The sequence below is a fragment of the Pectinophora gossypiella genome, chromosome 28 (genome assembly GCF_024362695.1).
Source record: "Pectinophora gossypiella chromosome 28, ilPecGoss1.1, whole genome shotgun sequence".
NCBI classification, from domain to species: Eukaryota; Metazoa; Arthropoda; class Insecta; order Lepidoptera; family Gelechiidae; genus Pectinophora; species Pectinophora gossypiella.
Window position 1 is genome coordinate 6,134,387 of NC_065431.1, and position 27,995 is coordinate 6,162,381.

At 37.3% G+C, this 27,995-nt stretch overlaps 4 protein-coding genes across 7 annotated transcripts in view; 1 reads left to right on the forward strand and 3 right to left on the reverse strand.

The window, feature by feature from the left end:
* Positions 1–6,764, reverse strand: part of LOC126379174 (gastrula zinc finger protein XlCGF57.1-like) — a 39,198-nt gene extending 32,434 nt beyond the window's left edge. Inside the window, exons 1-5 of the mRNA XM_050027841.1 lie at positions 6,528–6,764; positions 5,625–5,763; positions 4,895–4,945; positions 3,254–3,313; positions 1,213–1,317 (exon numbers count right to left, since the gene is read on the reverse strand). Coding sequence (XP_049883798.1) covers positions 1,213–1,317; positions 3,254–3,313; positions 4,895–4,945; positions 5,625–5,763; positions 6,528–6,668 — 496 coding nt within the window. The 5' untranslated portion in view covers positions 6,669–6,764. The remainder of the gene's footprint in view (positions 1–1,212; positions 1,318–3,253; positions 3,314–4,894; positions 4,946–5,624; positions 5,764–6,527) is intronic.
* LOC126379216 (tRNA pseudouridine(38/39) synthase-like) overlaps positions 792–27,995 on the forward strand; it is a 76,544-nt gene continuing 49,340 nt past the window's right edge. The window contains exon 1 of the mRNA XM_050027907.1: positions 792–924. Coding sequence (XP_049883864.1) covers positions 880–924 — 45 coding nt within the window. The 5' untranslated portion in view covers positions 792–879. The remainder of the gene's footprint in view (positions 925–27,995) is intronic.
* LOC126379209 (zinc finger protein OZF-like) lies at positions 7,544–11,940 on the reverse strand. 2 transcript variants are annotated; one of them, XM_050027899.1, is made up of 3 exons: positions 11,751–11,940; positions 10,245–11,010; positions 7,544–9,798 (listed from the first exon to the last, which is right to left on the reverse strand). In XM_050027899.1, exons 2-3 carry the CDS (start codon positions 10,738–10,740, stop codon positions 8,882–8,884), a joined length of 1,413 nt encoding a protein of 470 aa, XP_049883856.1. In that variant the 5' UTR covers positions 10,741–11,010; positions 11,751–11,940; the 3' UTR covers positions 7,544–8,881. The 2 variants fall into 2 exon arrangements, with proteins under 2 accessions (XP_049883856.1, XP_049883855.1); XM_050027898.1 differs by having other exon boundaries at positions 11,740–11,940.
* LOC126379257 (Krueppel-like factor 8) overlaps positions 19,724–27,995 on the reverse strand; it is a 42,508-nt gene continuing 34,236 nt past the window's right edge. For 2 of the 3 annotated variants that reach the window (XM_050027958.1, XM_050027957.1), the window contains 5 exons: positions 23,848–23,911; positions 23,189–23,263; positions 22,575–22,732; positions 21,938–22,051; positions 19,724–20,720 (listed from right to left, as the gene is read on the reverse strand). In XM_050027958.1, the coding sequence (XP_049883915.1) occupies positions 20,515–20,720; positions 21,938–22,051; positions 22,575–22,732; positions 23,189–23,263; positions 23,848–23,911 (617 nt within the window). In that variant the 3' untranslated portion in view covers positions 19,724–20,514. Of the gene's footprint in view, positions 20,721–20,947; positions 21,457–21,937; positions 22,052–22,574; positions 22,733–23,188; positions 23,264–23,847; positions 23,912–27,995 lie in introns of those variants that run through there. The other variant, XM_050027959.1, reaches the window with a different exon arrangement.

The window sequence follows — 27,995 nt, forward strand, 5'->3', positions numbered from 1 at the left end:
CTGGCCAAACCACATCATGATGTGGCCAACGAATGTTGTTCTATTTCATGAAATACGACCATTTCATGAAATGGTCGATCATTTCATGAAATGATCAATTCTATGATATGGCCACGATATATACACTTCGCAACCATGTCACATTAACTTTTTTGACAATTTAAACCGTAGGTAAGCCTCATTAAATGTCAAATATGATAGTGCGACAGGGTTCTAAAGTGGGTACATGGTATTACTCATGACTGTACAAAAGTAATAAGAAAATAGATAATTATCTTGTTAACTTGACTGCCTGACAGTTGCTCAGTTACGATCGGAACGCGAAGGGGGACGGACGTCGCCTCGTCGGTATTTACAGGGACTCGTAATGCGAAATGGGACAGAGCCCGGGCACCTATCGCATGTCCCTTGATTCGGTCGGATTACAAATAGTTTCGCGTTTGAATACAATTTCGTCGAGCACTATAATATTCTAATAAGTGGTTATACAAAAATGACTTAAGAAGAGGGTAGTTTCGAATCGGCGCCATATTGGCTCAAAGACGGGATCGGTACGGACAACTTATAAAAATTCAGTTTCGGTGATTTTTCTACATACAAGGTGTTAGTGAAATCGTAACGAATAACGAAGTGATTCAGACTATAATTCTGAGTTTATACGAAAATAATAAAAAAAAACGTGAATTTTCAGAGAAAATTCCACTTGATATCGACTCAGAATCATTCCCCTCAGTATTCGTTACGATGTCACTTACACCTTATATTTGGAAGGATATTTTGTTTAATTTTGTACTATTTTGTGTGTGTATGTTAAGTGTTACAAAAATTAGTCAGTTTCATTTGTGAAAATAGTGATATATTAAAAACACTGCTGGGGCCATGTGGGACGAATTTCTTGGTATATCTGCGGCTCAACATGCATCGGTAAGTGGTATGACTCTTATTCATCACTAATTTAAGAGCCACGCTCTTGACGGTGTAGCATTCTTAATTCTTTTTAATGTGTCTTTATTTAGTAATCAAAATGACCCAATTCAATTTGCTTCTATTCTAACATACAATACAATACAAATCCACTTTATTACACCAAAATAAAAAGAAACAATTACAAAAAGACTCTTAACTAAGTACATGGTAAATGGCGGCCTTATCGCTTAAAGCGATTTCTTCCAGACAACCACATACTAAAAGTTAGACGTTTATGAAACCTACCATCTTGATCGTGTTTGATCTTGCTGGCTGCCAGCACGGAGAGTGGCTGGTCCTCAAGGTCCATCACCGGCTGAATGAATATCTCCATCGAGGGTAGATTGTCATCTGAAATCAGTTGCACAATAACGGCCCCGATTCCTGCAGACACCTCCTCATTTTATTTTAAGTTATACCCGTCATTTTCTTATCCGCCGTAAAAGAAAGGAACGGGTGATTGACAACTGTTAATTTTAAAATAGGCATCTCGCTGGTATGCAACCCGTTTGACGTGTGCTGTCAACTTAATTCTGTCGGGTTATTGGCCGTTAAACTAAGGACATCTTCACAGCGCCAGCTATATTGTTTTTAAGGAATGTTGCCTGGAAAGTTCCTCTCTAAGATGATCATTATCTCCATGTGAAGACTTAAAAGCGAGTGTTAATGGTTCGATTTCCCGGTCGGTATCTAAACCACACAATCCGAATTTATTTTCTTATCTATTAATCATGGTAGGTATAAGAAAACTAACTTAGCACCGTAAGCGTGCAAGTCTTTCTCGCTTCGACATACGTCACCCGTCACTCTCTCACAGTACTGCACAGAAAGAGACAGATGCGGCGAGAAAGAGTCGCGTCCTTATGGTGCTAAGCCCGCAGGTATGCTCAAAAGTGACAGTTAACATTTCAAGGTTAGCCCGGCTGACTTCATCCCACCGTGTGTTGCCATTTCGTAAAAAATAAATTACCCACGACCAATGTATTTACATTTACTTTGAAATTTTGAACTTTTAGTAAAAGATTTATTTACAGTTTTAATGATTTTTATATATGTGACAAGTACTTAATAGTAATAAAATACATTAGTCAGTAATTCACTTAATTTTCAATAATAACATTTACGTCCTTGGAATGTTAGAGATAATAATTTAATGGTAACAACATTTTTAGACGATTGTTTTAGATTTACGCTTAAAATTGAATTGTGTTCCATAAATTTTATGCTTGTCGATTACCCGTCCCTTTCTTTTTGAACAGATAAGAAAATGACAGGTATAACTTAAAATTAAATGGCGTCTGCAGGAATTAGCACGAATATAAAATTTAATTTTTGACGTTCAAAAAGCGCTGACTTTGTAAGCCAATTTTGAAAAGTAAATATTTTTGAATTTTGAATCGGTTATTGGTCCAAGCACTCAACAAAATTCGCGCCGCGTACGTCGCGGTTGTCATGCAGACCCGGCTCGTTGTCTTATCTCTCTCTTTATTTAAGAGCTGCGCTCTTGTCGGTGGAGTAATCGCCTTCATTACTCCATAGATAGGGCGTGTAGAACGGTAGTTGTCCCAATCGCCTTCCTAACCGCAGTACACCGACCAATTTCAGGGGTGCGCTTTTGAACGAATGTTATGGACGTGTCTCTTTGGGTGCTAGTACTGCACAACAGTAACATTAGAGAGTTAGTGGAGTATGTTACCTAGTTGTAACTATATATAAAGTATGTTCGCCGGTCGGTTCCCCTGGTTCCATTAACATGTAGCACGCCCGTTTTAGATATCTGACCGAGATTTTAGTGATGGTAACACTCAGATGAAAATGTATCGATACAACACTACTTCTCTCTCTCTTTATTTAAGAGCTGCGCTCTTGTCAATGGAGTAATCGCCTTCATTACTCCATAGATAGGGCGTGTAGAACGGTAGTTGCCCCTATCGCCTTCCTAACCGCAGTACACCGACCAATTTCAGGGGTGCGCTTTTGAAGTAGCGGCGCCTACTCGCTACGTCACAAGATCGTCATAGAACCTAAGCAGCATTTTATAGGTTAGCCCGTCCCAGTGAGCTACCCACTACGTTCTGCTAATCCTGTCGCTGTGTGGTCGGGGACTGCTTATTTTTTATTCGCAGGTTGTCTTATACATACATACATACATAAACTGCCTATATACGTCCCACTGCTGGGCACAGGCCTCCCCTCAATCAACCGGAAGGGGTATGGAGCATACTCCACCACGCTGCTCCACTGCGGGTTGGTGGAGGTTATACCATGCTATAAATTAATATCTCACCATCGTGATCCATGCTATCTTCCACGTCATCAATGCTCTGAAGGTCCTCTTCTTTAACGACTGAAATTATTGTAAAATATTTTTTTTTTTATTTATTTCAACTTCAATACACTATCATTACAGTATAAATATACATTTTTTAAGTCATAGAATAATACTACGTATAGAACGGTAACAGCCTCCGTGGTCTAGTGGCTTGAGCGTAAGGCTCACGATCTGGAGGTTCGGGTTCGATTCCCGATGGGGACATTGTCGAAATCACTTTGTGAGACTGTCCTTTGTTTGGTAAGGACTTTTCAGGCTTGAATCACCTGATTGTCCGAAAAAGTAAGATGATTCCGTGCTTCGGAGGGCACGTTAAGCCGTTGGTCCCGGCTATTAGCCGTAAAAACACCTCCACCAACCCGCAGTGGAGCAACGTGGTGGAGTATGCTCCATACCCCCTCCGGTTGATTGAGGGGAGGCCTGTTCCCAGCAGTGGGACGTATATAGGCTGTTTATGTATGTATGTATAGAACGGTAACTCTCTCCCCCCCACCCCCCCTCCCGCGCCAATTCACCCTCACCCCCTCTGGGTCTTACTTTAGTCTTAAATGGCCGTAAGACGCTAAGGAGTGGGGTGGGGGGAATTTCTGTCGACTGTCTCGCTCACACTTACGCGTTAGGCGGTACACGTTTTTCTTCTATCGTGTGGATTGCGAGGTGGATTACCAACCCCATCAACCCTGGTGTCTGAGTTACCATTGAGCCGCCAAAGGCCCCTGACATGGCTCATGTAACGACTACGTACTTACATTAAGTAATAACCGGGACCAACGACTTAACGTGCCTTCCGGATCATCTTACTTTTTTGGACAATCAGGTGATCAGCATGTAATGTCCTAACCAAACTAGGGATCACAAAGTAATTTTTGTGATTTGTCTTTGTGAGCACAACGCTCAACCACTGGACCACGGACTTCGGTAAACGATAACAATAAGATATTTGTATGAAGTGTCCGACCAGAGACACCCTGCCCCAGAAGGGATGAGGTACATCTAGCTCTGCGTCCAGTACGAATTGGTGCGGGGCAGAGAGTTACCGTTCTATACATAGTCATCATCACCAGCCCATTAACGTCCCCACTGCTGGGGCACGGGCCTTCCCTATGGATGGATAGGGAGATCGGGCCTTAAACCACCACGCGGGCCCAGTGCCGATTGATAGTTATTAACGACTGCTAATGCAGCCGGGACCAACGTCTTAACGTGCCTTCCGAAGCACGGAGGAGCTCGAGATGAAAACTTTTTCATCCTACGACCGGCCTTTGCGAAAGTTGCTTAACTTCAACAATCGCAGACCGAGCGCGTTTACCGCTGCGCTACCGAGCTCCTTACTTAGTATTATTCCAAGTAAGGAGCTATACATACATACATACATAAACTCACGCCCGTAATCCCTACTGGGGTGGGCAGAGCCACAAGTAATCAAAGACAACTTGCAGCCACTGTACATAGGAGCTATACATAGTATTATTCCGTATTCTATGCCAACAGTCTCATTTGCTACAAGTTATAGACTAATCTTATTTATGCGGGGGCACGGCAGTGTCCCCGCCAAGTCGAGCCATACACTGGCATATTGATGATTGATTTGATTACCTTCACGTGGTTCATCCTCAGTTTTGACGTCATTTTCGAATGTAGGAAACCCTGAAACAGTAAATAAAAATCTTTCATTTTTAAATAAAAAAATAGTATAAGTCATCCATGATGATGATGATGTAAGGTGTTACTTATAATTATCTAGGGTCGACGTTGTGATGGTGTTTTTTTTTTACCGACTTCAAAAATGGAGGAGGTTCTCAATTCGACCGTATATTGCTTTTTTATGTTTTTTCGGGGATAACTTCGTCGTTTATGATCCGATTTTGATCATTCTTTTTTTAATGAGGGATTTTTCAGGCTACTTTCCTCGAAAACAATATAAATGGTGCTGTACAGATTTTCCTTTGCTTAACCTTCAAAATTCATGGATAACAGACACATGCATCTTTTACCTTTGATTTTGGGTACAAATGATGACTTTGAATTTTTATTACACCCAAGCACAATTACAACTTCCACCCATTATTATTCTAATCAAAATAAAGAGAAGCAATATAGGTAGCAACATCATTCTATACATAATGTAATCCAAATATCAAGCAACAATTATTTTTATAATGCTTCTGCCATTACATTATATTTTGGAATTATTATGTACTTAAACAATGAGAAAATTGGTAATTATCACGTTAAAGCTGTACAACACCATCTGAATTATTTTGCTTACCGGAGCCTCGAAAGTCCTACATTCTTTTTTTCTAATAACGTAAGCACCAATATTAACCTTTACTGTAATACTCGGCGAACTTCTCTTCACTAGCTAGGACTTGTCTCCGAAACTGCACGGCATCGCGCAACCGGGGTGCGCAGGCGACGCAGATACAGTATGTAGATGCACTGTTCTCTCCCATTGTGGGGGTTATCTGGAAAAATTACAATAATATAGTATTTTATTATCATTTCTTAAATAAAGTATTATAAAGTTTACAAATACCTATTTTAAGTAGGTATTTATTTAAATTGTAATATTATGAAGCATTAATTTACCTAAATCTATAAAGACAATAATATAGTTTATAAAATAATGAACACTAAGTATTAGTACTTTGTATAATCAATTAAAAAATATTACATAATTGTTTTTCACAAAATTAAAATTTAAAATAATAACATATTAATAATTAATTAAATAAAGAGATCATAGTAAAATAAAATTATATTTAAAATTTAAGTTCACGAGATAAATGTATTTTTATCTTTTTCTTACGTCTCAGGTTCGGGTTTGACGATCAATCATAGGTTATTTTGTTAATAAAACCTAACATGGTACGCACATAATAGCAGCATTCGATAACATAACATTCATTCTCTTTTTCAACTAAATTGTAAATACTGGCTAGGTTTCATCACTCCAAACTCAAATTTAGTTTTTTTTTCTCTTTATCTCCATACCAAATTTCATCAAAATCGGTTCAGCGGTTGTGAGCGTGAAAAGGTTACAGACAGTCAGTTGTTTTCGCATATATAATATTAGTGTAGAGTAGGTAATAAACAGTATGGACCATACTTAGACTCTCTCTATGTCCACAAGCATGTAATGAACGTAGAAATAAAGCAAACATGACCAATATATAGAAAAAATAATAACGAAGCTGAATATACAAGAAAATATAGTTAAAATACTTACAATAATATTAAAGGCTTCTCGCAACATAACAGAGTAAATCTCTTCGGTTCCTTCATAAGAATACGGCGCCCCGAGACTTCGTACGTTGCCCTCAGTATGACAACAGCGGCACAAACCGCTAATATTCCACTCGGAAGACATTTTTCACATTGTTTTTAGTCAAAAATCCTTTTTAATTGCCTGAAAATGCTAATAGGAAAGCGAAAGGAGTACACGAATTGGTATCGTTTGTTTTAATTAGAACATTATAAGAGGAATAGAAAGAGATAGTGGTAATACAAACTTATCAGCGTTTCCCTTATTAACTTTGCATATATCGCCACTTTTGCTACAGGTAAAACGCATAAATTGACAAGGAAAATTAAAAAAAACAACAAGGGTAGTGATGTGGTCATTACTATTCGGTATGGTTAAAAATTCTAAAATCGAGAAGTTATAATTTAAAAAATCGATTATACTCGAGACTGTTTGACTTTATATTACACACTCTAACATTTTTAACCGTAACTGGGCGCGTAAAAAGGTATACAAGCCAGCAACAACTTACGTCTTACACCGTGCTAGCTAGCCACGGGCCTCCCCTCAACTCAATCAACCGGATGGGGTAATGTATTCCACCCAAAACATGATTCTACCATACTGTTCCACTGTGGGTTGGTGGTGTTTTACCAATGTTTTAAAGGTAGCAGAGACATTAAAGGCAGACAGTTACTTCCTTAGTATAAAATAATATCACAAGATTTCAATTGGGATAGTCAGAGATACATCCATCGCAAGATGAACTAAGTACCCACACCTCACCGAATTTTCTGTTAGACCTACGTGATAGGTAAGCCGTATCGCCGTCTCTGACGACACCCTGACCCGAGGTTCGCGCCCAACTGGGCACCCTCAGGCGTGTTGTCTTAAACGTTGTGCGGAGTGAAAGCCTTCAGCGCTCCCCATTTGTCCGGCCAAGTAGTTAATGCCATCTGCGGCAAATCTACAATAAGTCACGTCAAAAAGAAAGAAGAGAATGTTCTTACGTCTTAAATCTTTATTCAATTGCTACAAAATGTTTTGTCATTACATTTATTGCTTTGAATACATAACTTATAACTATTACAACTATATTAACATTTATCTGTCTAAAACACAGACTTCTTCCAATATTTTTTTAATATAAAAATGCACATCCAATCCACTGAAAAAACAATTATCATTAATTTATCAACATAAGTGCCTGCCTGAAACCAGTATCGCGTCGCGCGCGTTACATGAGGTCCGTGCTCCGGTTAGGCCGCACTATGGATCGAAAAATGGCTTTCATAGACATAGGGATTTAAAATTTTAAGTGGTGGTTTTTTGCTGGATATAGCTTCTATTGCCTATTACTATATAGGAAAATGATACCCGAGTTGATTCTGTGCAAAAGCGGATGAATTATAATTTTTTTATGAAAAAAATGTATGGAGCTACTATGAAAAATCCGATTATCTCGAAAACGGCAAAAAAAAACCGTAATATCCTGACAGATGGTTATCGTACTAATTATTTATGACTTTTTGACATAACTCATATAACGGTTTGAGATGCCGTTTTTTTTTAAAAATCGTCAAAATAAAAAATAATTATTTTTTGTTTAGAAACGGTTTCTTTCAAGTAACACAGGTATTTAACAACATTATAAGACATAATGGCATCACGCCTGTATTCCTGATGGAGTAGGCAGGGGTTAAGTATACCCAAGTAAGTATAAAAATGGCTTTTATAGACATGGGGATTTCAAATTTTAAGTGGCGGTTTTTGTTGCTGGATATAGCTTCTATTACCTATTACTATATAGGAAAATGATACCCGAGTTGATTCTGTGCAATCTTTCTTCTTTCTTTTCTTTTCTTCAATCTCGCTGGTACGCAACCCGTTTGACGTGTGCTGCTGTCAACTTACGTCTGTCGGGTTATTGGCCAATATATAAATTTCGGGTGGGCTTTTAAAAGTCCTGCCTAAAATGGACGTGTGTTCTATAAATTTTATGCCTGTCGATTATATGTCCCTTTCCTTTTCGGCGGATAAGAAAATGAAAGGTATAACTTAAAATAAAATTAGGATGTGTCTGCAGGAATCGGGGCCAATGGCCCTATCACACCAATTTGCCAGGACTAAAAGTAGTTGCGTCACTTTCTTGCACGTATCATAAACCAAAATGGCATTAATTTCAGAGCTGTCTAAGTAAAATTAGATTAAGTTTCTGTGCACCAAAATATGCACTAGGTGTCCGGAATTAAGGAGTATGAGTTAATACTCTTTATCTACACTTCATCTGCAATACATTAAGAAAAAAAAATACAATAATATACCTAGTCCCTAATACTTTATGTGCCTATTATAATTTCATCGCCTACACCTTCCGTACTGTTATTTATAATTTTTTGGTTTAACTTCTCAATCAGTTCGGTCACTTGAATATGACTGTGTTTACTATGCATCAAGTAATGCTTGGTCAGATGCGATTTCTGACCGAATTTCTTTTGACATATTTCACATGTAAACGGCTTTTCCCCGCTGTGTATTTTGACATGACGATTCAACGTTGAGCTCTGACTGAATGTCTTGTTGCAAATGAAGCATATAAATGGCCGCAAACCGTTGTGGATTCTCATATGATCCGCTAAGTGAGAATTCTGGCTGAATTGCCTATGGCAAACCTCACAGCTGAACGCCTTTTCCCCTATATGGACTTTGTTGTGCTCAAAAAGGTCTTTCAAGTCAATGAAACCTTGTTTACAGATGTCACAGTAATAAACCTTCTTGGTTAAATGGATTTTCTTATGGCAACTTAGGTGAGCGCTTTGGGTAAACTGTTTATGACAGACCGCACACTGATACGGTCTTGCCCCTGTGTGAACTCGCTCGTGTCTTAACAAATGAGCTCTATCTAAAAATCCTTTATTGCACTCCGAGCATTTGAAAGTTTTTAAACCTATGTGGGTCTTTAAATGCGCGACTAAATAGGACTTTTCAATGAAGGTCTTTCCGCAGGTGTCACAGGAGAACGGTTTAAAGCCTGTATGTATGTGTTTATGCCGCACAAGGTTTGATTTGGCTGTGAATTGTTTCTGGCATATGTCGCAAGTGAAATGTTTCGCGCCGCTGTGCACGGCCTGGTGGCGGGTCCAATGGCCTTTCTTTATGAATGTCTTGTTGCAATGAGGACAAGGGTGCAGCTTTTTTAAATTCTGCTTCCTGCCCAGACTTGTTGGGTTCGGTTCGGGCGAAATTGATGGTGTTTCTGAAATATAAATAAATTGAAAAATCAACATAAGCGCATGACTACAACAGTAGTCAATTTATAGTTGTCAGAGGTACATCCATCGCGAAATGCATTAAGTACTCAATGTGTACTACTTTTAATTAAGAAAAACGCAACAATGTTTTCACGTTCACGTTTTTCTATGACGTTTTCACGGTACACGGTTTCATACAAATTCTACTACAAACGTTACTGATTTTACTAAATGAAAACTATCTTAATAATTAAGTTCTTATGATAACCAATAGCCGTTCGACGTCTACCTATGTTACTACATTTGCTGCGTTTATTAGTCGAAGCTCTCGATATAAATGGCGCCGTACGCGACAAGGTTGTCGTGCAGACCCGCTAGCAATTTATAACTGTCGTCCATTATTCCACTAAAAGCGCAGTTTCAAACAAATAAAAAGTGAATTAAACAATACCTTCTTGTGAACGTTCCTGAAGAAATACAGAATGATAGTCATCACACGGGTCATTTGCGATCTCTGTTTTAACCAGCTCACTCGGATTCATACTTCTATCTCTTTCCAATTCTCCTGTCGCCATCCCTTCTCCATGTTCTTCATACTCTTCTACAGGCTCTAGTTTGACTACTATTTGAACCGAATTGCTTGTAAAGACTGCTTTACTATCGTTAGTAGTATTTGGATTCTCTAAAATTAAAGTATTTTTGTTATTCAGGCTTGTGTTAACAGCATTAATGGACAGATCTTTCGGTTTATTTTTCCAGATGTTATTCAGAATATGTTCGGTATTATAACCGTTATCGTCGGTTGCACTCTCTTTTTCTCTCTCTTCTTCCTCGTCATCATCAATTAGTTCACATTTTATATTAATGTTTTCATAATTTACATTGCTTTGTTTGTTAATTTGTACATTTGAAATAATTTCATGGTCGTTTTGAATGTTTTTATACATTTTTTATTTATATTTTCCAGTTCAGCTGTCAAGTATGCTTTGTTCCTCTCTCATACAGGAGTCTGTACCCAAAAGTGGGACTTAATTATAGGCTGTAATCTTCTAGTATTTTTATTTTTACGATCAATTAAAAAATGTTTATGAACATTTCACTTTTTCTTTCTTTCTTAAATTCATCCTTTTTTATTTTATGCCAATGGTCATTATGTTATTTTCAGTGTTCATAGAAAATTATTGTCGGAGTAATTTGTTTTTCAGGGAGTTAGGTACCTGAAATATAGAAATATTTAGTAATATTCATTATGAAAATAACGCATAATGGGCCATCTTAGAGTCTAAATGCGGAAAACAGAGCCCACTAAGTAACACAATGGAAATAGCAAAAAAACACGAAAATTATATTTATTAAATTATAATAGTTATTAAATTTTTTGCATGTAAAATAATTTAAAAAATATAGTGGAAATATTATTGTTATAAAGAAATTCTTCTTCTGTCGTGTGGGTTGTGAGGTGGAATACCAACACCATCAACCCTGGTGTCAGGGTTATTATTGAGCTGCCAAAGGCATGACATGGCTCATATAACGACTACTAACTTACATCAGTAAGTAGTAACCGGGACCAACGGCTTAACATGCCTTCCGAAGCACGGATCATCTTACTTTCGAACAATCAGGTGATCAGCCTGTAATGTCCTAACCAAACTAGGGATCACAAAACGATTTTTGTGATATGTCCCCACCAATATAAAGAAATAAAATAAATTCAACTAGTGAGATTGTTAAAAACAAACTTTTTTAATAATTAAAGGACTGCCGCAAACCTAAATAAAGAAAAAAACATATTTATCAAGATATCATAATTAACACTTGTCCCTAAAATAAATTCAAAAACTACGAATTATAAAGTAATTATAATCTTAAATAAATATTATATTAACTTATAGAAATTATTAAATTTTAACATGAATTCCAAAACAATAAAATTAAGTACCTACCTAATATTTACCTGTTTTTTGTTCCTTGCTTGTGAGCAGATAAACATTTAGTAAGACCCTTAAAAACCTAAAATATCGCCTTTATATATGTTGACTATATTCTTGAATATTAATTAATGTTATTTAATTGAAAATAATTGACATACTAACTAGGAAATCATAATAAAATAGGAAAATTGATCACTTTCACGAAATCGCGATTTTGACAGTTCAATTAATGTTAGTTAGTAGTGACGCTCGCTCACAATCGACTTAATCGATTCTCAGTATCGAATACACAAGCGTGTTAAAAATATAATCGATTCCTGGAAACTAAAAATGAGACTTTCAAGGCCACATTAAGAAAAAAAATAGATGGCGCTGTATAGGTAACTATTTCGTGATAATTACCTATTTTGTCATTGCTCGGGTACATAATTATTCAAAAATACATTGTAAGGGCAAAGGTATAATATATAAAAGATAGACTATGAGGGACTTTCCAGGTTTCTCAAAAACAATGGCCCCGATTCCTGCAGACATCTCTTAATTTTACTTTAAGTTATACCTGTCATTTTCTTATCCGCCGAAAAGGAAAGGGACGGATGATTGACAGCTCTTAATTTTAGGAAGAATGAGTAAATAAATGAATAACCCGGGCGAATTTTTAGACGGTTGTTTTAGATTTGTGCTTAAAATTGACGTGTGTTCCATAAATTTTATGCTTGTCGATTACCCGTCCCTTTCCTTTTCGGCGGATAAGAAAATGACAGATATAACCTAAAATAAAATTAGATGGTGTTTACAGGAATTAGCACCAATATCACGTTAATTGTGAACAGCGCCATTTATATTATATTTGGGGAAATCACTTATTTGACTCTGCAAGCTTGTATTAACTTAGACCTTTTATTTATTCGTAGCTTAGATCACATTTTCATTTACCATCAGACCATTCTCTCTCTACGCCATCAGGTGAGATTGCCGCCAAAACCTATGCAATAGTTTTTGGCGGATGTGACGTTCGTTATGAAAAAAATTACTACGTTACTTACGGAATTAAGCTACTCTTGAATTTGAATATATTTTGCATAAAAAGTAGGTGTGCTATAGGGTCAATAAAAAATAAACACATTTTATTAATACATATTTTTTATTTCTATAAACTAAAGGTACATTAGGTGATCGATTTAATACAAAAAAAGTAAAAAAGCTAACACAAATTAAATCGGATTTTATAGACTTTAGCCATGCTATTAAAGAAAATATAATAATATAACACTGGTCCTGATTCCAGTACACACCATCTAATTTTATTTTAAGTTATATCTGTCATTTTCTTATCCACCGAAAAGGAAAGGGACGGGTAACCGACAGACATAAAATTTATGGAAAACACTTCAATTTTGGACAGAAACATTTGTGGATTTATGGTTTATTCTTGTTTTTAGTTCCTTTTTGACGAAGCCTGTGGTGGATTTAATGATGTATTTTATTAAATTTTTTATTGTTTGACAGAAATTTAAAAACTGCTTTCAATATTTTATATTGGCCAATAACCCGACAGAATTAAGTTGACAGCACAAGTTCAACGGTTGTATATCAGCGAGATGCCTATTTTATTCCTCCGCGTTATTCATTTATTTTTAAATTAGCAGTTGTCCGTCGGCCGTCCCTTTTCTTTTAAGCGGAAAAGAATATGACAGGTATATATAACTTAAAATAAAATTAGGTGTCTACAGGAACCGGGGCCAGTGATTACTTTCTAAACCGAGCCTCTACCAAAGAACTGTTTTACCAATAGATGCAGCTTCTATTGATTGGTGTAAATTTCATCGTTTCCCTAGCGTTATCCCGTTTTTCATAGGGGCCGCTTACCTAACCTGAAAATTGACAGGTCCGGTTTTTACAGAAGCGACTGCCTGTCTGACCTTCCAACCCGCGAAGGGAAAACCACCCCATATAACTTAGCTTGATGTAAAAAAGAGCTTTTAGCAAAAACTGCAGATATCTACTAGGTTTTACTGATTAAGAGAAGATGTATGGAAAAGTAAATAATATTGTTTAATTCTAGGCTCATTCATGTCTTTACAAAAAAAACATTTATTTAAAAAAATGGAGAAACATAACATTACTGTGGCAATACTGGCAATTTTTTTTAGGAATCCAATTATTATAGCACCATTTTCACTTAAAAATAACAACTTACATTTAAAATTGTTTACAAATTATAATTATTATAATATTAATACACAATGTAGGAATTTCGTAATAAAAAAATATACATTTTACAACTGGCCTGATAACTGGCTTAGGCCATTTGTTGAAAGAAATTAAAAAATATAAATAGAAGACACATTTAGTAGTCAGGTACAAACAACGATAACAAACACTTCAGGAATCAGGACCCCGATACCGACCCCGCTGGCGTGGCCCATTAGGTTCGATTAATTCTTTCAAATATAATCCTCTCAGACGACGCCCTGAGTCGAGGTTCGCGCCCAGCTGGGCACCCTCAGGCCTGTTGTCTTAAAGGTGTCTGACTTCGAAAAAGAAAGAAGGTCAGATCTGGATAGAAAACGTGATGATCTGAAAGCCCGACCACCTGCGGCAATCACCTATAATTACGTAGGGGGTGTGCTGACGTGTCCAAAATGTGGGCGCACGTTTTCACATAAAATTGGCTATACGAGCCATCACAGAGCACACCAGAGAGCAGACTTACCAAGCTCTTGAATGGCAACCGTCAATGAATCCACCAGCTGCTGTCGCTGTAGTCGAAATCGACTGTGAAGCATCATCACAGTCAAGAGCAATATCATGTACGGTCACGAGTACTAATATGTATACACTTTGCAACCATGTCACATTAACTTTTTTGACAAATTGAACCCTAAGTCTCATTAAATGTCAAATACGATAGTGCGAGACAGGGTTCTAAAGTGGGTACATGTTATTGCTCATGACTGTACCCACTTTCGAACCCTGTCGCACTATCATATTTGACATTGAACGAGGCTTATGGTTTAATTTGTCAGAAAAGTTAATGTGACACATATTAGTACTCGTGACCGTACCAGGTGAGAGCCCTCAGCGTTCCCCATTTGTCCCGTGATTTTTATTTTAATAATACTACGTATAGAACGGCAACTCTCCGCTCCCCACCAGCGGCTGAGCTAGGTTTACCCCCCCGGGTCTTACTTTAGTCTTCAATCGTATGGCGTCAGACGTCACACACACAGATGCGCGTGTACGATAACGTCAACGTGTAGTGTCTGCTTAAAACTAGGTGCTTTGAATGAAGTGTCCGGGGTGTGACTTTAGACTGGCTTCTATTTCAACAAATGAACTAAGTTAGTAGGTACATAATCATAAACTTGACCTAATTTTAACAATATAGTATTTTTTTTATTGAGATCTTATAAGAGAGAAAAGTATACCCAATTTTGAGATCATTAATTGCTTTTTGATAGTTAACATTTTTTTAACTAAAAAATAAAATAAATTCATTAATCTGTGATCGAATTTTTCGTAATTTACTATTATAAACTATATCTTAATAATCCACTGAACATTATTTATTTTGAAAATATGATGAATTAAATATTTTAAGCAATCTAGGGATTATTTATTAATAAGAACACATTGAATCAATTCATCTAAAAAATCACTGCACAAGTTGCTTCTTTAGATGACTTGCATCGATGTGACCTTTTTAAATAAATAAAAAAATAAAATATCTTTATTTCGGACTTTAATCCATCCTTTTTACACCCCCTGTTAGATTCATTTTTGAATTTTGGTACACTATGTTAAACCTGTTTTGGTTTAAAGGATTTTTGTTTTCATAGCACTCAGTCGTGCTTAGGGAAACTCACAAAGAGAAAATTAAATTGAAAAAAATCTTACACTACACTAAACTTAATTTATATGTATAATTATTGTCATTATTCACTAAAATATAACTATAAAATATGATTTCAAAAAATACTGGCCCCAAAAGTTACTTTTCGTTCCCTTAATCTAAAAAAAACTTTTTTAAACGTAAAATAATTAAAAATATGTTTGTTTTAATTCTAAAATATAAACATTTGAAAACAAAACAATTTGAAAATATCTTATTCTTATTATATTAAGTACAAAAAGTAAAAAAATTAAAATATTATTATTATTAATCTATTATTGCCACAACTGCCCTGTATATTTAATAATTGTGGAACTTTTTTGAGCACATTCTTATATTTAATTAAAAAAATGAAACACATAACGCCGTAACGTGAAATAGGTACAGTTACGTTATACGTAACGAGAAAATGTATGTTTAGTTTACATACATTTTTTTTTTTTTTCAAAAAATATTTTGTATTTTATTTTTAAAGGATATTCAAATTAAAATTCTTAAATAAGTTTAACAGACAGATACAAACAATAATACATCTAAATTTAGATTGTAAGATGTGATGAGAAAATGTATGTTCATATACAAGTTTTTTTCTTCTTCAAAAATTTTTTTTGTATTTTTATTTATAAAGGATATTCAAATTAAAATTCGTAAATAAGTTTAACAGGTTAGATACAAACAATAATACAAGTAAATTTTGTTTGTATGATGTGATGAGAAAATGTATGTTCACATACAAATTTTTCTTTTTTTTTTTTTTTCAAAAAATAATTTAACATAGTATCTTTAAAGGATATTCAGAAAACTGAATTGCTTTCTAAGAAGAGTTTGTTTATTTACTACATAACTAAACTATATAGCTATTCTTAAATATAAACAAAATAAATGTAGAAAATTACTGGCCTTAAGTTTAAAAATAATGCCACCTTTAGTATAATTAAATATTAACTAAAATATATTATAATATAACAATATAATGGCCCCGGTTCCTGCCAGTGTAAATAAAATTAAGGTCCTAGTAGTACTATACAAAGAAAGTTAACATCGTTTAATGAGTACGTACACTCTTCAAAAACTTTTAGCCGGGATCTTATTTATTAGTGGAAATGGAAGGATTTAGCCTGTATGCTAGTCAAATTAACATCAGGATTTGCGACATTATGTAGGTGGGAACAGATGTACCATTACATTTGTAAAGTAGTGATTACAATGAGTTACGAAAACCGGGCGACAGTCGGACAATGATATACAAATACCGTGTAATAGAATTCGCCAGGAAACAGCAAAAACACATCAAAATACCTTCAATCACACGAGCTCACGGGAGCCACAGCGAGCCGCAGCGACGTGCGCCCACGCGAGTCCAACCCGATACCTAGTGGTAATACGGGCGAAAGTCGCGCGGGCGCCCGCCACAACGTACGAGCTAGCCGGTCGGTGTGCGAATGACTCAACCTATGCATGGCGCGCTAAGAACAAGTGATGGGGCAATTTGTATCGATTATAACTATCGATATAGGTAATATCTTTAATTTTAGTTTGGCATATGTTTTTAATTAAAATGTTTTTGTTGTTGGGAATAGAATGTAAATAGAACTTTTCAGATAATTTATAGATGAATACGTCAATTTTAGGCAGCCCTATTTTTCGATGCAGATGATGCAAGTTTGTCCGAAAGGGAGTATTGAAAGCATACTTTAGTGCTTTATTTTGTATAACTTGGAGTTTATTTATGTTCGATTTGCAAGTGCTGCTCCACACGGGACATGCATACGTGATGCAGGGGCGAACCAAAGTTCGGTATAAGCGAAGTTTTGTGTGGCTACTAAGACATGATCGTCTGTTTAAGAGCGGGTTCAGGGCGTTTAGTGCTTTAGCCCCTTTGATGGAGAGTCTTAAAGTATTTTCTGTCCAGTTGAGCTTAGCATCGAGAGTTGACCCCAAGTATTTCAAAGAGCGACTCCAGGGTATAGAGTAGTCGTTAATTTTTAATTTTCGAGAAGGGAGCTTTCTTTTCGTGGTAAACATGATGGCTTCTGTTTTAGAAGCGTTAATTTTCAGTTTCCACTTTTGGAAATAGTTAAGCAAGAGTTCTAGGGATAATTGTAGGCGACCAATGATTAAATCAATGTCTGCGGAAGAAGTGAGCGAGGCCGTGTCGTCTGCAAAGCAAGCTATACTGGTGCGTGGTTGCACTGGAATGTCGTTCAGGTACAGTAAAAACAGGTAAGGTCCCAAAATTGAACCTTGGGGAACTCCTGCAGGCACGGGCATGGGCTGAGATAAGTGACCGTTGACGTGAACAATAAAGCTGCGATTTTTTAGATAGGAGTCTACGATTTTGACTAGTGGCATAGGCAATTTTATGGAAATCAGCTTATGAAGGAGCGCATCGTGCCAAACCGTATCGAAAGCCTTTTCAATATCGAGCAAGAACATCCCTGTCGAGTGCTTAAGATTAAGGTTATGCGACGCAATTTCGGCTACCCTAGCTAGCTGCTGAACCGTTGAGTGCCCTTGCCGGAAACCGAACTGCTCATTTATCAAAAGATGATCGGATGCACTTAACAACCGTCGATATATAATTTTTTCAAAAAGTTTTGCTAGGCATGGAAGTAAGCTGATCGGTCTGTAACTAGTAGGGTCAGCTGGGTCCTTGCCAGGCTTATGGATCGCGATAACTTTTGCAACTTTCAGATGATTGACAGCTCTCAATTTTAGGAAGAATGAGTAAATGAATGAATAACCCGGACGAATCAAATAGGTATATCGCTGGTATGCAAACCGTTTGATCGTAATTCTGTCGGGTTATAGGCCAATGTAATTTTTTTATAGGGTTGTTTTAGATTTGTGCTTAAAATTGAGTTTTTCGAGAGTTGAGTTCCATAAATTTAATGTTTGTCGATTATTATTATTGCGTATGGCAGACAAAAATAAAATATCCTGTGTGGATCATATATCCAGCTTAAGCTCCCCTAACCAAGTCTCTGCCGCATCCGTCACACAATGCAGCTCGGCTATGCCACCTGGGAACCGGTGCAAAGGGCACTCGTTCACTATGTGAGATATGGTTTGATCCGGGTGACCACATTCACAGTATAGAGACTCCTTTAAGCCCCATTTATGTTTGTCGATTATCCGTCCCTTTCCTTTTCAGCGGATAAGAAAGCGATAGATATGTCACCGTAAAATTGTAAATAACGTTAGATTATAATCTATCGATTTGAATCTCGCGAGATTGTGAACTGTCGAATAATTATGAATCGTATCATATTGCTTACAATTTAACGTATTATTTTTCGGTAGATTATAATTTATCGAAGTGAAACAGTCAAATTGTGATACGAAACGCACCTCGCGTGCTATACCATAGAGTTACAAAACTATTAGAGTGAGCATAATGTTAATTTGGGATTCTCTTAAAATGCATAAATGTTTTTGTCATAATTTTAATTATCATAATCCTTTTTGCATAACGTTTTTTAGCATAATAGTTTTACTTTCCCATAATAACATCTAGGAATACTGGTTTGTTAGGTATAACTTATTTTTGGGATTAATAAATCGATATCCATAATTCTTTTTTAGAATAATAGTGTTTTGTCATAATTTTTACAAGGCATAACAGTAGGTTAGGGTGCGGCGGGGGTGGCCCTTGGGCCACCCCTATGCCGCCAACATGTTTATCTTACACACGAAAAGTATACTGAATGATACGTTTCAGATTTTTTAATTTTGATACATTTTTTCTTACCATGTGATGTCAGAATTATTGATTACTTACTAAATAATTAATAAATACGTACTTGATTTCACAATCTTGAAGAGCATTTATTTTATTTGACTGACACCTGTGTTTTATTCCTAACTCTATGGACACAGAACGGTCTACTGTAAAGCCGACCAATCAGGGACAGCCGTCGGACAGTTGACAATTGTAAGATTGTGATTTAACAGTTTTACTTCGATGGATTATAATCTGACGAATAATAATACGTTAAATTGTAAGCAGTATATTACGTTTCACAATTTTTCGACAGTTCATAATCTCGCGAGATAGATTATAATCTAACGTTATTTACAATTTTACGGTGACATATATAACTTAAAATAAAATTAGATGCTGTCTACAGGATTTAGCACCAGTAATGATTTTAAGGCATGTTGTGTGCGATTTTTTTCCTTCATAATATCAATGAATACATTTTATAAAATTCGGATAAAAATCTCATTTAATAGTGTGATTATATTAACTGATGAATTTATGACAGTGTACGTTTCTCAAAAACAATATAGATGGCGTTGTACCGCTTTAAACCAGCTCCACTACCAATAGCATTTATACCCAAAAGCAAAAAGATAAAACATGCATATAACTATCCAGGAGGAGGTCCGGAGGTCCGGGTTCGATTCCCGATGGGGACATTGTCGAAATCACTTTGTGAGACTGTCCTTTGTTTGGCAAGGACTTTTCAGGCTCGAATCACCTGATTGTCCGAAAAAGTGAGTTGATTCCGTGCTTCGGAGGGCACGTTAAGCCGTTGGTCCTGGCTATTAGCCGTAAAAACACCTCCACCAACCCGCAGTGGAGCAGCGTGGTGGAGTATGCTCCATACCCTCTCCGGTTGATTGAGAGGAGGCCTGTGCCCAGCAGTGGGACGTATATAGGCTATTTATGTATGTTATGTTATGTATAACTATCCAGGTTAAACGAAGGAAAAATCGTTACAGAGCCATCTACATTACTTTTGAGGAACGTAGCCTGAAAAGCCCCTTAATGTAGAAACATGTAAATTCATGTAAAACCGTGTAAATTCGTGTAAAACCGTGTAAATTCATGTAAAACCGTGTAAATTCGTGTAAATTTCAATCCCAATCCCAAAAAACGTTGTAAATCACACGTCGCATGGCCCGTGTCGGTGCGCTGGCGCGTGTTTCCTCATGTGCAGCCGCAGGTGGTCGGAGCGGGCGAACCCGCGGCGGCACAGCGCGCATGCGAACGGCCGCTGCCCGGTATGTTTACGAGTGTGGCGAGTTAACTCGTCCGAGCGCGCGAAACGCCACCCGCACCCTGCCCACACGCAGCTATAGGGCTTTTCGCCTGACAAATGATATTATTATGAAAACAATACGACATAGCATCCTAGCGGGGGTTAGGCAGAGGTGTATAGCATACAGGGTGTTAGTGACATCGTAACGAATACTAAGGGGGATGATTCAGAGTTGATATCAAGTGGAATTTCCTGTCGGAAAATTCATGAGTTGTTTTTTTTTAAATTATTTGAAACTCGGAATTATGGTCTGAATCACCCATCATAATTACGATTACGATGATGTCACTAACACCCTATATATATCGTGGCCAGATCTTAGAATTGATCACTTCATGATGTGTTCGGTCATTTCATTAAATGGTCATATTTCATGAAATAAAATATCACTCGTTGGTCACATCATGATGTGGTTTGGCCAGATCAATGAACACAAAACGTTTAACGATATGAGGTATGCTCAAAAGTGACAGCTAACATTACAAGGTTAGCCCAGCTGACGTCATCCCACCATGCGTTGCCATTTCGTAAAAAAAAACATTATTCACGACCAATGTTTTTATATTTACTTTGCTTTAAATGATTTTTATGTATGTGACAAGTAATAGTAATTAGATACATTAGTCAGTAATTGACTTAATTTTCAATAATAAAATTTACGTCCTTGGAATGTTGGAGATACCAATTTAATGGTAACACAGTGGTAACACAGTGGTAACACTTACGTCATCAAAGGCTTTTCGGCGGGAAACGGGAACGGGACAGTTGCTTTCTTCGTTGAGTAATCTAAATAATTAATACGAAGTGGTGTTTTGTGGTTAATGATCGCATTAAGTTAGTCGGAAGACATTCGCGAGTGTTATTATATTGGAGTATTCAATGAACAAAGTGTATCTGCCTATTTTCGCTTCGTGCCGGGAAGCCGCTTCATAACTCAAAAGTTTATGCGGACTTTTGAGTTAATTCGTTTGGGGTTCGGAGTAGGAGTCTACTCCGAGGGTGGGGGCTTAGGTTTCATCATCATCACCTTTCATCATTTCATTAATCATCAAGAAAAAAAATACGTCAGAAATGGCTGTATGGGCATAGTTCCCTTTACCTTACCCTTCGGGGAAAACCAAAACAAAAAAAAAAAAATTACGTCATCAAAGGGCTAGCAATGGCGGCTTGTCATAGGATTGAGCATACTGGTTTTCTTATACCATGTGTCAAAGTACGTAAGCTAGTGTTGTGAGGTTCGTCGATCAGTCGATATTATAGTACGTACCAGTATGTGTCCTTTTGTGAGCCTTGAGATGGGAACTCTTGGTGTATACCTTGTGGCATCCCGCCACGTCGCATTTGTGGAGTCTTCGACGAGATTCTTCTGGGGATTGGATGTCTGAAATACGAAAGTTTGATACTGCAGCGCATTTTTTAAAACACACATTTTTTTTGACGTGACTTGTTGTAGATTTGCCGCAGATGGCATTAACTACTTGGCCGGACAAATGGGGAGCGCTGAAGGCTCTCACCCGGTACAACGTTTAAAACAACAGGCCTGAGGGTGCCCAGTTGGGCGCGAACCTCGGCTCAGGGCGTCGTCTGAGAGGAAAAATATTTGAAATAATTATTAATCGACCCTAGTGGGTCGATAGCGATAAGCGCTGAATGAGGGAAATCGTCGACCACGCCGGCGGGGTCGGTATCGGGGTCCTGATTTAAACACACATTTCTACCCGAAACATTACTTTGTGGCCCCTAGTTTGGTTAGGACACTACAGGCTGATCACCTGATTGTCAGAAAGTAAGACGATCCATACTTTTGCGACGGAAAATTCCACTTGATATCAACTAAGAATCATGGCCTGAATCATCCCTCAAAGTTTTCGTTACGATGTCACTAACATACTGTATTTACGTACCATTGTCAGTCCTCTTGCGAAGCGGCATCTGTGCGAGTGATGAAGTCAGCGCTTTCTGTAAAGCGGTGTTGAAGAAGATGCTCTTCTGCACGTCTTCCGGTTTCAGGGTGGGCAGGAACGGGAGCGGAGGAACGAATGGCGGTGGCTCCGGTTTGTACCTGAGAAAAGATACATTCGACAATCTTCTTCTATCGTGTGGGTTGTGAGGTGGAGTACCAACCTCATTAACCCTGGTGTCAGGTTTATTATTGAGCCGCCAAAGGCCCCTGACTGGGATATTGCATTACAAAAAAGGTTATTATAAAGTTAGTGATTATTTAGAAGATAAATGAATGCATGGGATTAACTGTCTGAGAACTGATATTAGGCAGCTAAATTACTCAATTGTATAACAATATTTTATGTTTATTTTCTTAAAGAACGTCTAGGGTCCTGTGCCGAGGTTTTTCGTGCAGCTTCTTTTCCCCGACTATGCAGGTTGTGAGCTGCAGTAGTTTTAGGCGTATGAGACGTTCGTTATGTAAAAATGACGATTCAAAGTGTGACTATGTTACCTGCTGAATAAAGATATTTTTGAATTTGAATTTGGAGAGGATGACGATTGTACATCTCACCGGTTAACAGTTTTAGGTTTCCTCGCGCTCCGAAGGTCAGGTCCCACTTTGATTTTCGGCACCTGATGACTGGACCTGAAAAATTACACATCATATAACAACACTGAACATAGCATCATCCTAAAGGGGTTCCCGCAACGGCTGGGCGGCGGGGGGGTTTGATTAATTTTCTCTTCGTGAGTTTCCATCACTTGAGACTGTCCTGTGGTTAGGACATTGCCAAATGCCTCCACCAACCTGTACTGGAGCAGCGCGGTATGCTCCATCAATCGGAGGGGGTCCTCCGGTTGATTGAGAAGAGGTCTGTGCCCAGCTGTGGGACGTATATAGGCTGGTTATGTTGTGCGTGTTCCTAAGCACGGATGTGACAGGCAGTAAGCTAGTTAACCCTTTCACGGACAGAGAGCATGGGTCATTGATTTTTTTTTTTTGACGTGACTTATTGTAGATTTGCCGCAGATGGCATTAACTACTTGGCCGGACAAATGGGGAGCGCTGAAGGCTCTCACCCGGTACAGGGTCATTGATGGTTCGTAATAGGTAATATGAAAGTATGACAACTTGGAATCTGAACGTCAATAGACGTTCTGTCCTTGAAATGTGATGATGATGATGTGATGTGATGAGGCAGTAAGCTAGTTAACAATTGATGGACTCACTCAAATGTCAGTTGGGTCGACGTGGAACCATCATAGCTGATGAGTTTCGACGAGGATGGTGTCCCTGGAACAAAGGTATATACATTTTTTCAAGTTTACGCGGTTATTATCATAATTAAAACACATAATAACGGGTTCTTACCGCGTTTAAAGCAGGGATATGAGACTCCCGATATTTCGACACTGTTGCAAGTGCCATGATCACGGGATGACTGATGAGATTGGATTGGAGTGGAGTAGGTAGATCCATAATTTTCTACGGGCATAATTGTCTACCCTCTTTCTTTGCCGCTTGTTTATGTATTTGATATCGGAACGTTCGGAACCATCTGAACTCGCACCAAACTCATTAGCCCGTTTACGCTTTTTACAACATCGGGAGTCTCATATTCCTGCTTTAAACGCGGTAAGAACCCGTTATTATATGTTTTCATTATTAAAGGTATAATCATCATCATCCACCTGCCATTCTCCCACTCCAGGTGTGGTCAGCACAACATGTGTTCCTCTACCAACCATCTCTGTCAGTCATCTCAGACTCACACCTTTCACACACATAACCTTCTTTACACAATCTATCCACACTTTCTTGGGTCGTTGGGTAAAGGCTTTTAACATGGCCATACCAAGCTGACCTTAGCATGATGGTGGCAAAGTTCAGTCGAATTGTATGATAATCGGATTCAACTTTGCTTGGCTGTCAAATACTTAAGCCCACGTTCATCCCTGGTTTAATTTTTATTTGAATAATATATATATGCCGTTCACACGCGCATTGCGCAATCTTAACACTGTAGCAGAGACAATAGGCTAGATTCCAACTAGTCAAATCAGTTACTTTTTATTAAACGTCAAAACACGAAATTACTATGGAACTTGTATGAAAAAGCACACTGTGACGTCATAGAAAAACGTGATAAAATGTCGGACTTATTATTACGTTTTTCTTGATTAAAATTCATAAATAAGTTAAATAGAAAAAAGAAAATGTTTGTCGTTAATTTGAGATCTGTCTTTATTTAGTAATCAGAATTTCATAATTTATCTTGAACCTAGTACACGACCCAATTGACTTATTCTGCTGCTCTCTGAGTGAATTCGCAAAAGCCATCATGTTTGTGATATGTTATCAATGATATTATGTAATTTTGTTGTTGTAATAATGTTTAGTGTTTAAGATTGCTTCACTGTCGTATTTATTTATTTTATTTTGTTTGGGGAGCTTACAGCTTAATTCACACAATATTACACTTAGTAGTAAGTAAAGGCCAATTACAAGTTACCACAAATAAAAGAAAAAGAGTTATACAACAAGACAAGAGAGCGGAGATATAGAAAAAATATAAGAAAAAAAAATTGATTGAATGCGCAATTTAGGAAAAATACACATTAAAACACTAACAATAATTAACAACTATTACCTATGAGAATTGTAAGATTGAATAAACAGATAAATAAATAAATAGAATAAATAAATAATAAATAGAATATTTTATTTATAATAGTTATTCGGAAACTTAATCAAGATACTTATAATAAAAGGTTAAACAGCTAGGTTTGTATTCTCGTACAAAAAAAAATCTTTTATTTTATTTTCATTTATTTTTATTTTATTCGGGGAGCTTACAGCATTATTTACACAATCAAAACCTGACGAAAGACGAAATTAACACGAAGAAGTCAAAAGACTTCATCATCATCATCATCATAAACTCACGCCCGTAATCCCTAATGGGGTGGGCAGAGCCACAAGTAATCAAAGACAACTTGCAGCCACTGTTGATACGAAGTCCAAAGATGGATATGATGAACCTTATGGTGATAAGGGATCAGCCTATCGCCCATAACATTAGTCCATCATGTTAGAGGACACAATCCCTCTGTCGGTTTTTACGACATGCCCGGGAAGAGAAGCAGCTGAACGTGTTCTATGTTTTTTATATGCTAAAGACTTCATCTGTCATATAAGCTTTCGGATATGTTTAATGCATCTATTAAAATATTTAATTCCATAAAACATAACAAATGAACCGAATTAAAAAAAAACAAAAAAAAGAAAATAAAAAAACAAAAAAAAAATTAAAAAATCTTCAGGTTAGCTAAGCGGACACAGTACCATAAAGAGAGAGTTTACAAGTATATTATGGTAGTTTAAGTTAAAGATACATTGCTTATTAGCTTGTAGTCTAGATTATAATATTATGAAGCATTATTATATTTAAGTATTCTAACACTTTATTTAAACTTAAAAAAATATATTAATATGTATAGTTTTCTATGAGCGAACAGGGAAAAGGCAAAGGAGCGAGCTATCTACAGCCTCCGATCTATTTCCCACGGATTTGAGCATTCACCTAATTACCATAGAGCATGGTTGTGAGATTTGGAGACCAACCGGCGAAGGGCGCTCAGCAGCATTCTAAGGCCTTTCTAATGGATGCACAATGCTACATAGACTAACGACCAATAGATAGTCAACATACACACATACATAAACAGCCTATATACGTCCCGCTGCTGGGCACAGGCCTCCTCTCAATCAACCGGAGGAGGTATGGAGCATACTCCACCACGCTGCTCCAATGCGGGTTGGTGGATACAAAAAACAAAAATATTTATTTTTCAAAATTGGCTTACAAAATTGGCGCTTTTTGAACGCAAAAATTAAATTACATAATGGCCCCGATTCCTGCAGACACCGCCTAATTTTATTTTAAGTTATAACCGTCATTTTCATATCCGTCGAAAAGGAAAGGGACGGATGATTCACAGCTCTTAATTTTAGGAATAATGAGTAAATTAATGAATAACCCGGGCGAATCAAAAAGGTATATCGCTGGTATGCAATCCGTTTGACGTGCTGTCTACTTAACTGTGTCGGGTTATTGACTGATGTAAAATTCGGGTTATTGAAAGACGTGTGTTCCATAAATTTTATGCTTGTCGATTACCCGTCCCTTTCCTTTTCGGCGGATAAGAAAATGACAGATATAACTTAAAATAAAATTAGATGGTATTTACAGGAATTAGCACCATTATGTAACTAGCTGTAAAACTACTACCACATCGGAATCTGTAACGCTCGCGCTGAGAGAAAGACGTGGCCAGAAAGATTCGAACCTGCGACCTCAAAGTGAGAGGCAAGCGTTCTAGCAACTGGGCAACCACGGCTTCTTAACTTTTTAACCTAACAAATCCAAAATTGCTCTTAACAAAACCTAACAAACAAGATTTCCCTACAATCTTCTTTTTACTTCGATAGTTTAGGAACGTAAATTGTCTTCAAATGAGACCTATTAGACCTTATAAGGGTTAGAAATGCAGGTTTTGTGCGTAGTGGTACTATTCTGTGGTGGTGGGGTATGCTATCTGGTGGGGTAAAAACTACGGTCGGAAATTAAGGTTTTTAGTAAAGATACGCCAGATAGTGTTCTGGCCAAATAGTCAATGCCATCTGCGGCAAATCTACAATAAGTCATGTCAAAAAAAAGTATTCCAATATGGCCGAGCTTTTGAGTTTTTCAGATTCCTTATTGTTAAAAACATAAAGTCATAATTTAACAAGGCATATTATAACTTATCCTAATGACCAATACGCATAATAATCATTAGACATATTTTTTTAGACATAATATAAAAAAACCTAACTACACTAATCAAAATACTTGATTCGTCTTCTATCGTGTGGGTTGTGAGGCGGATTACCTACCAACCTCATCAACCCTGGTGTTAGGGTTACTATTGAGCCGCTAAAGGCCCCTGACATGACTCATGTAACGACTACTTAATTACATCAGTAAGTAGTAACCGGGTCCGGCGTTGGTCCTTCCGAACGTGCCTTCCGAAGCACGAATCATCTTTCTTTCGGACAATCAGGTAATCAGCCTGTAATGTCCCAACCAAACTAGGCTAATAGATTTAAATACTTGATGTAGTATGAAATCTAATACCAAAAAGGAAATGACTCAAACATTCTATCTCGCCTCTCTATCTACCCCTCAAGGCTATAGCCACACGTAACCCGACACAGTCCAGTGTCCAGCGTATAATTAACAACCTACCCAGTTCCTTATGGCGAAGGCGTGATGGCGTAACAGTAACAATGGGAACGCATAAACTTGACTGCGACTACTGTGAGTTGAGAATCA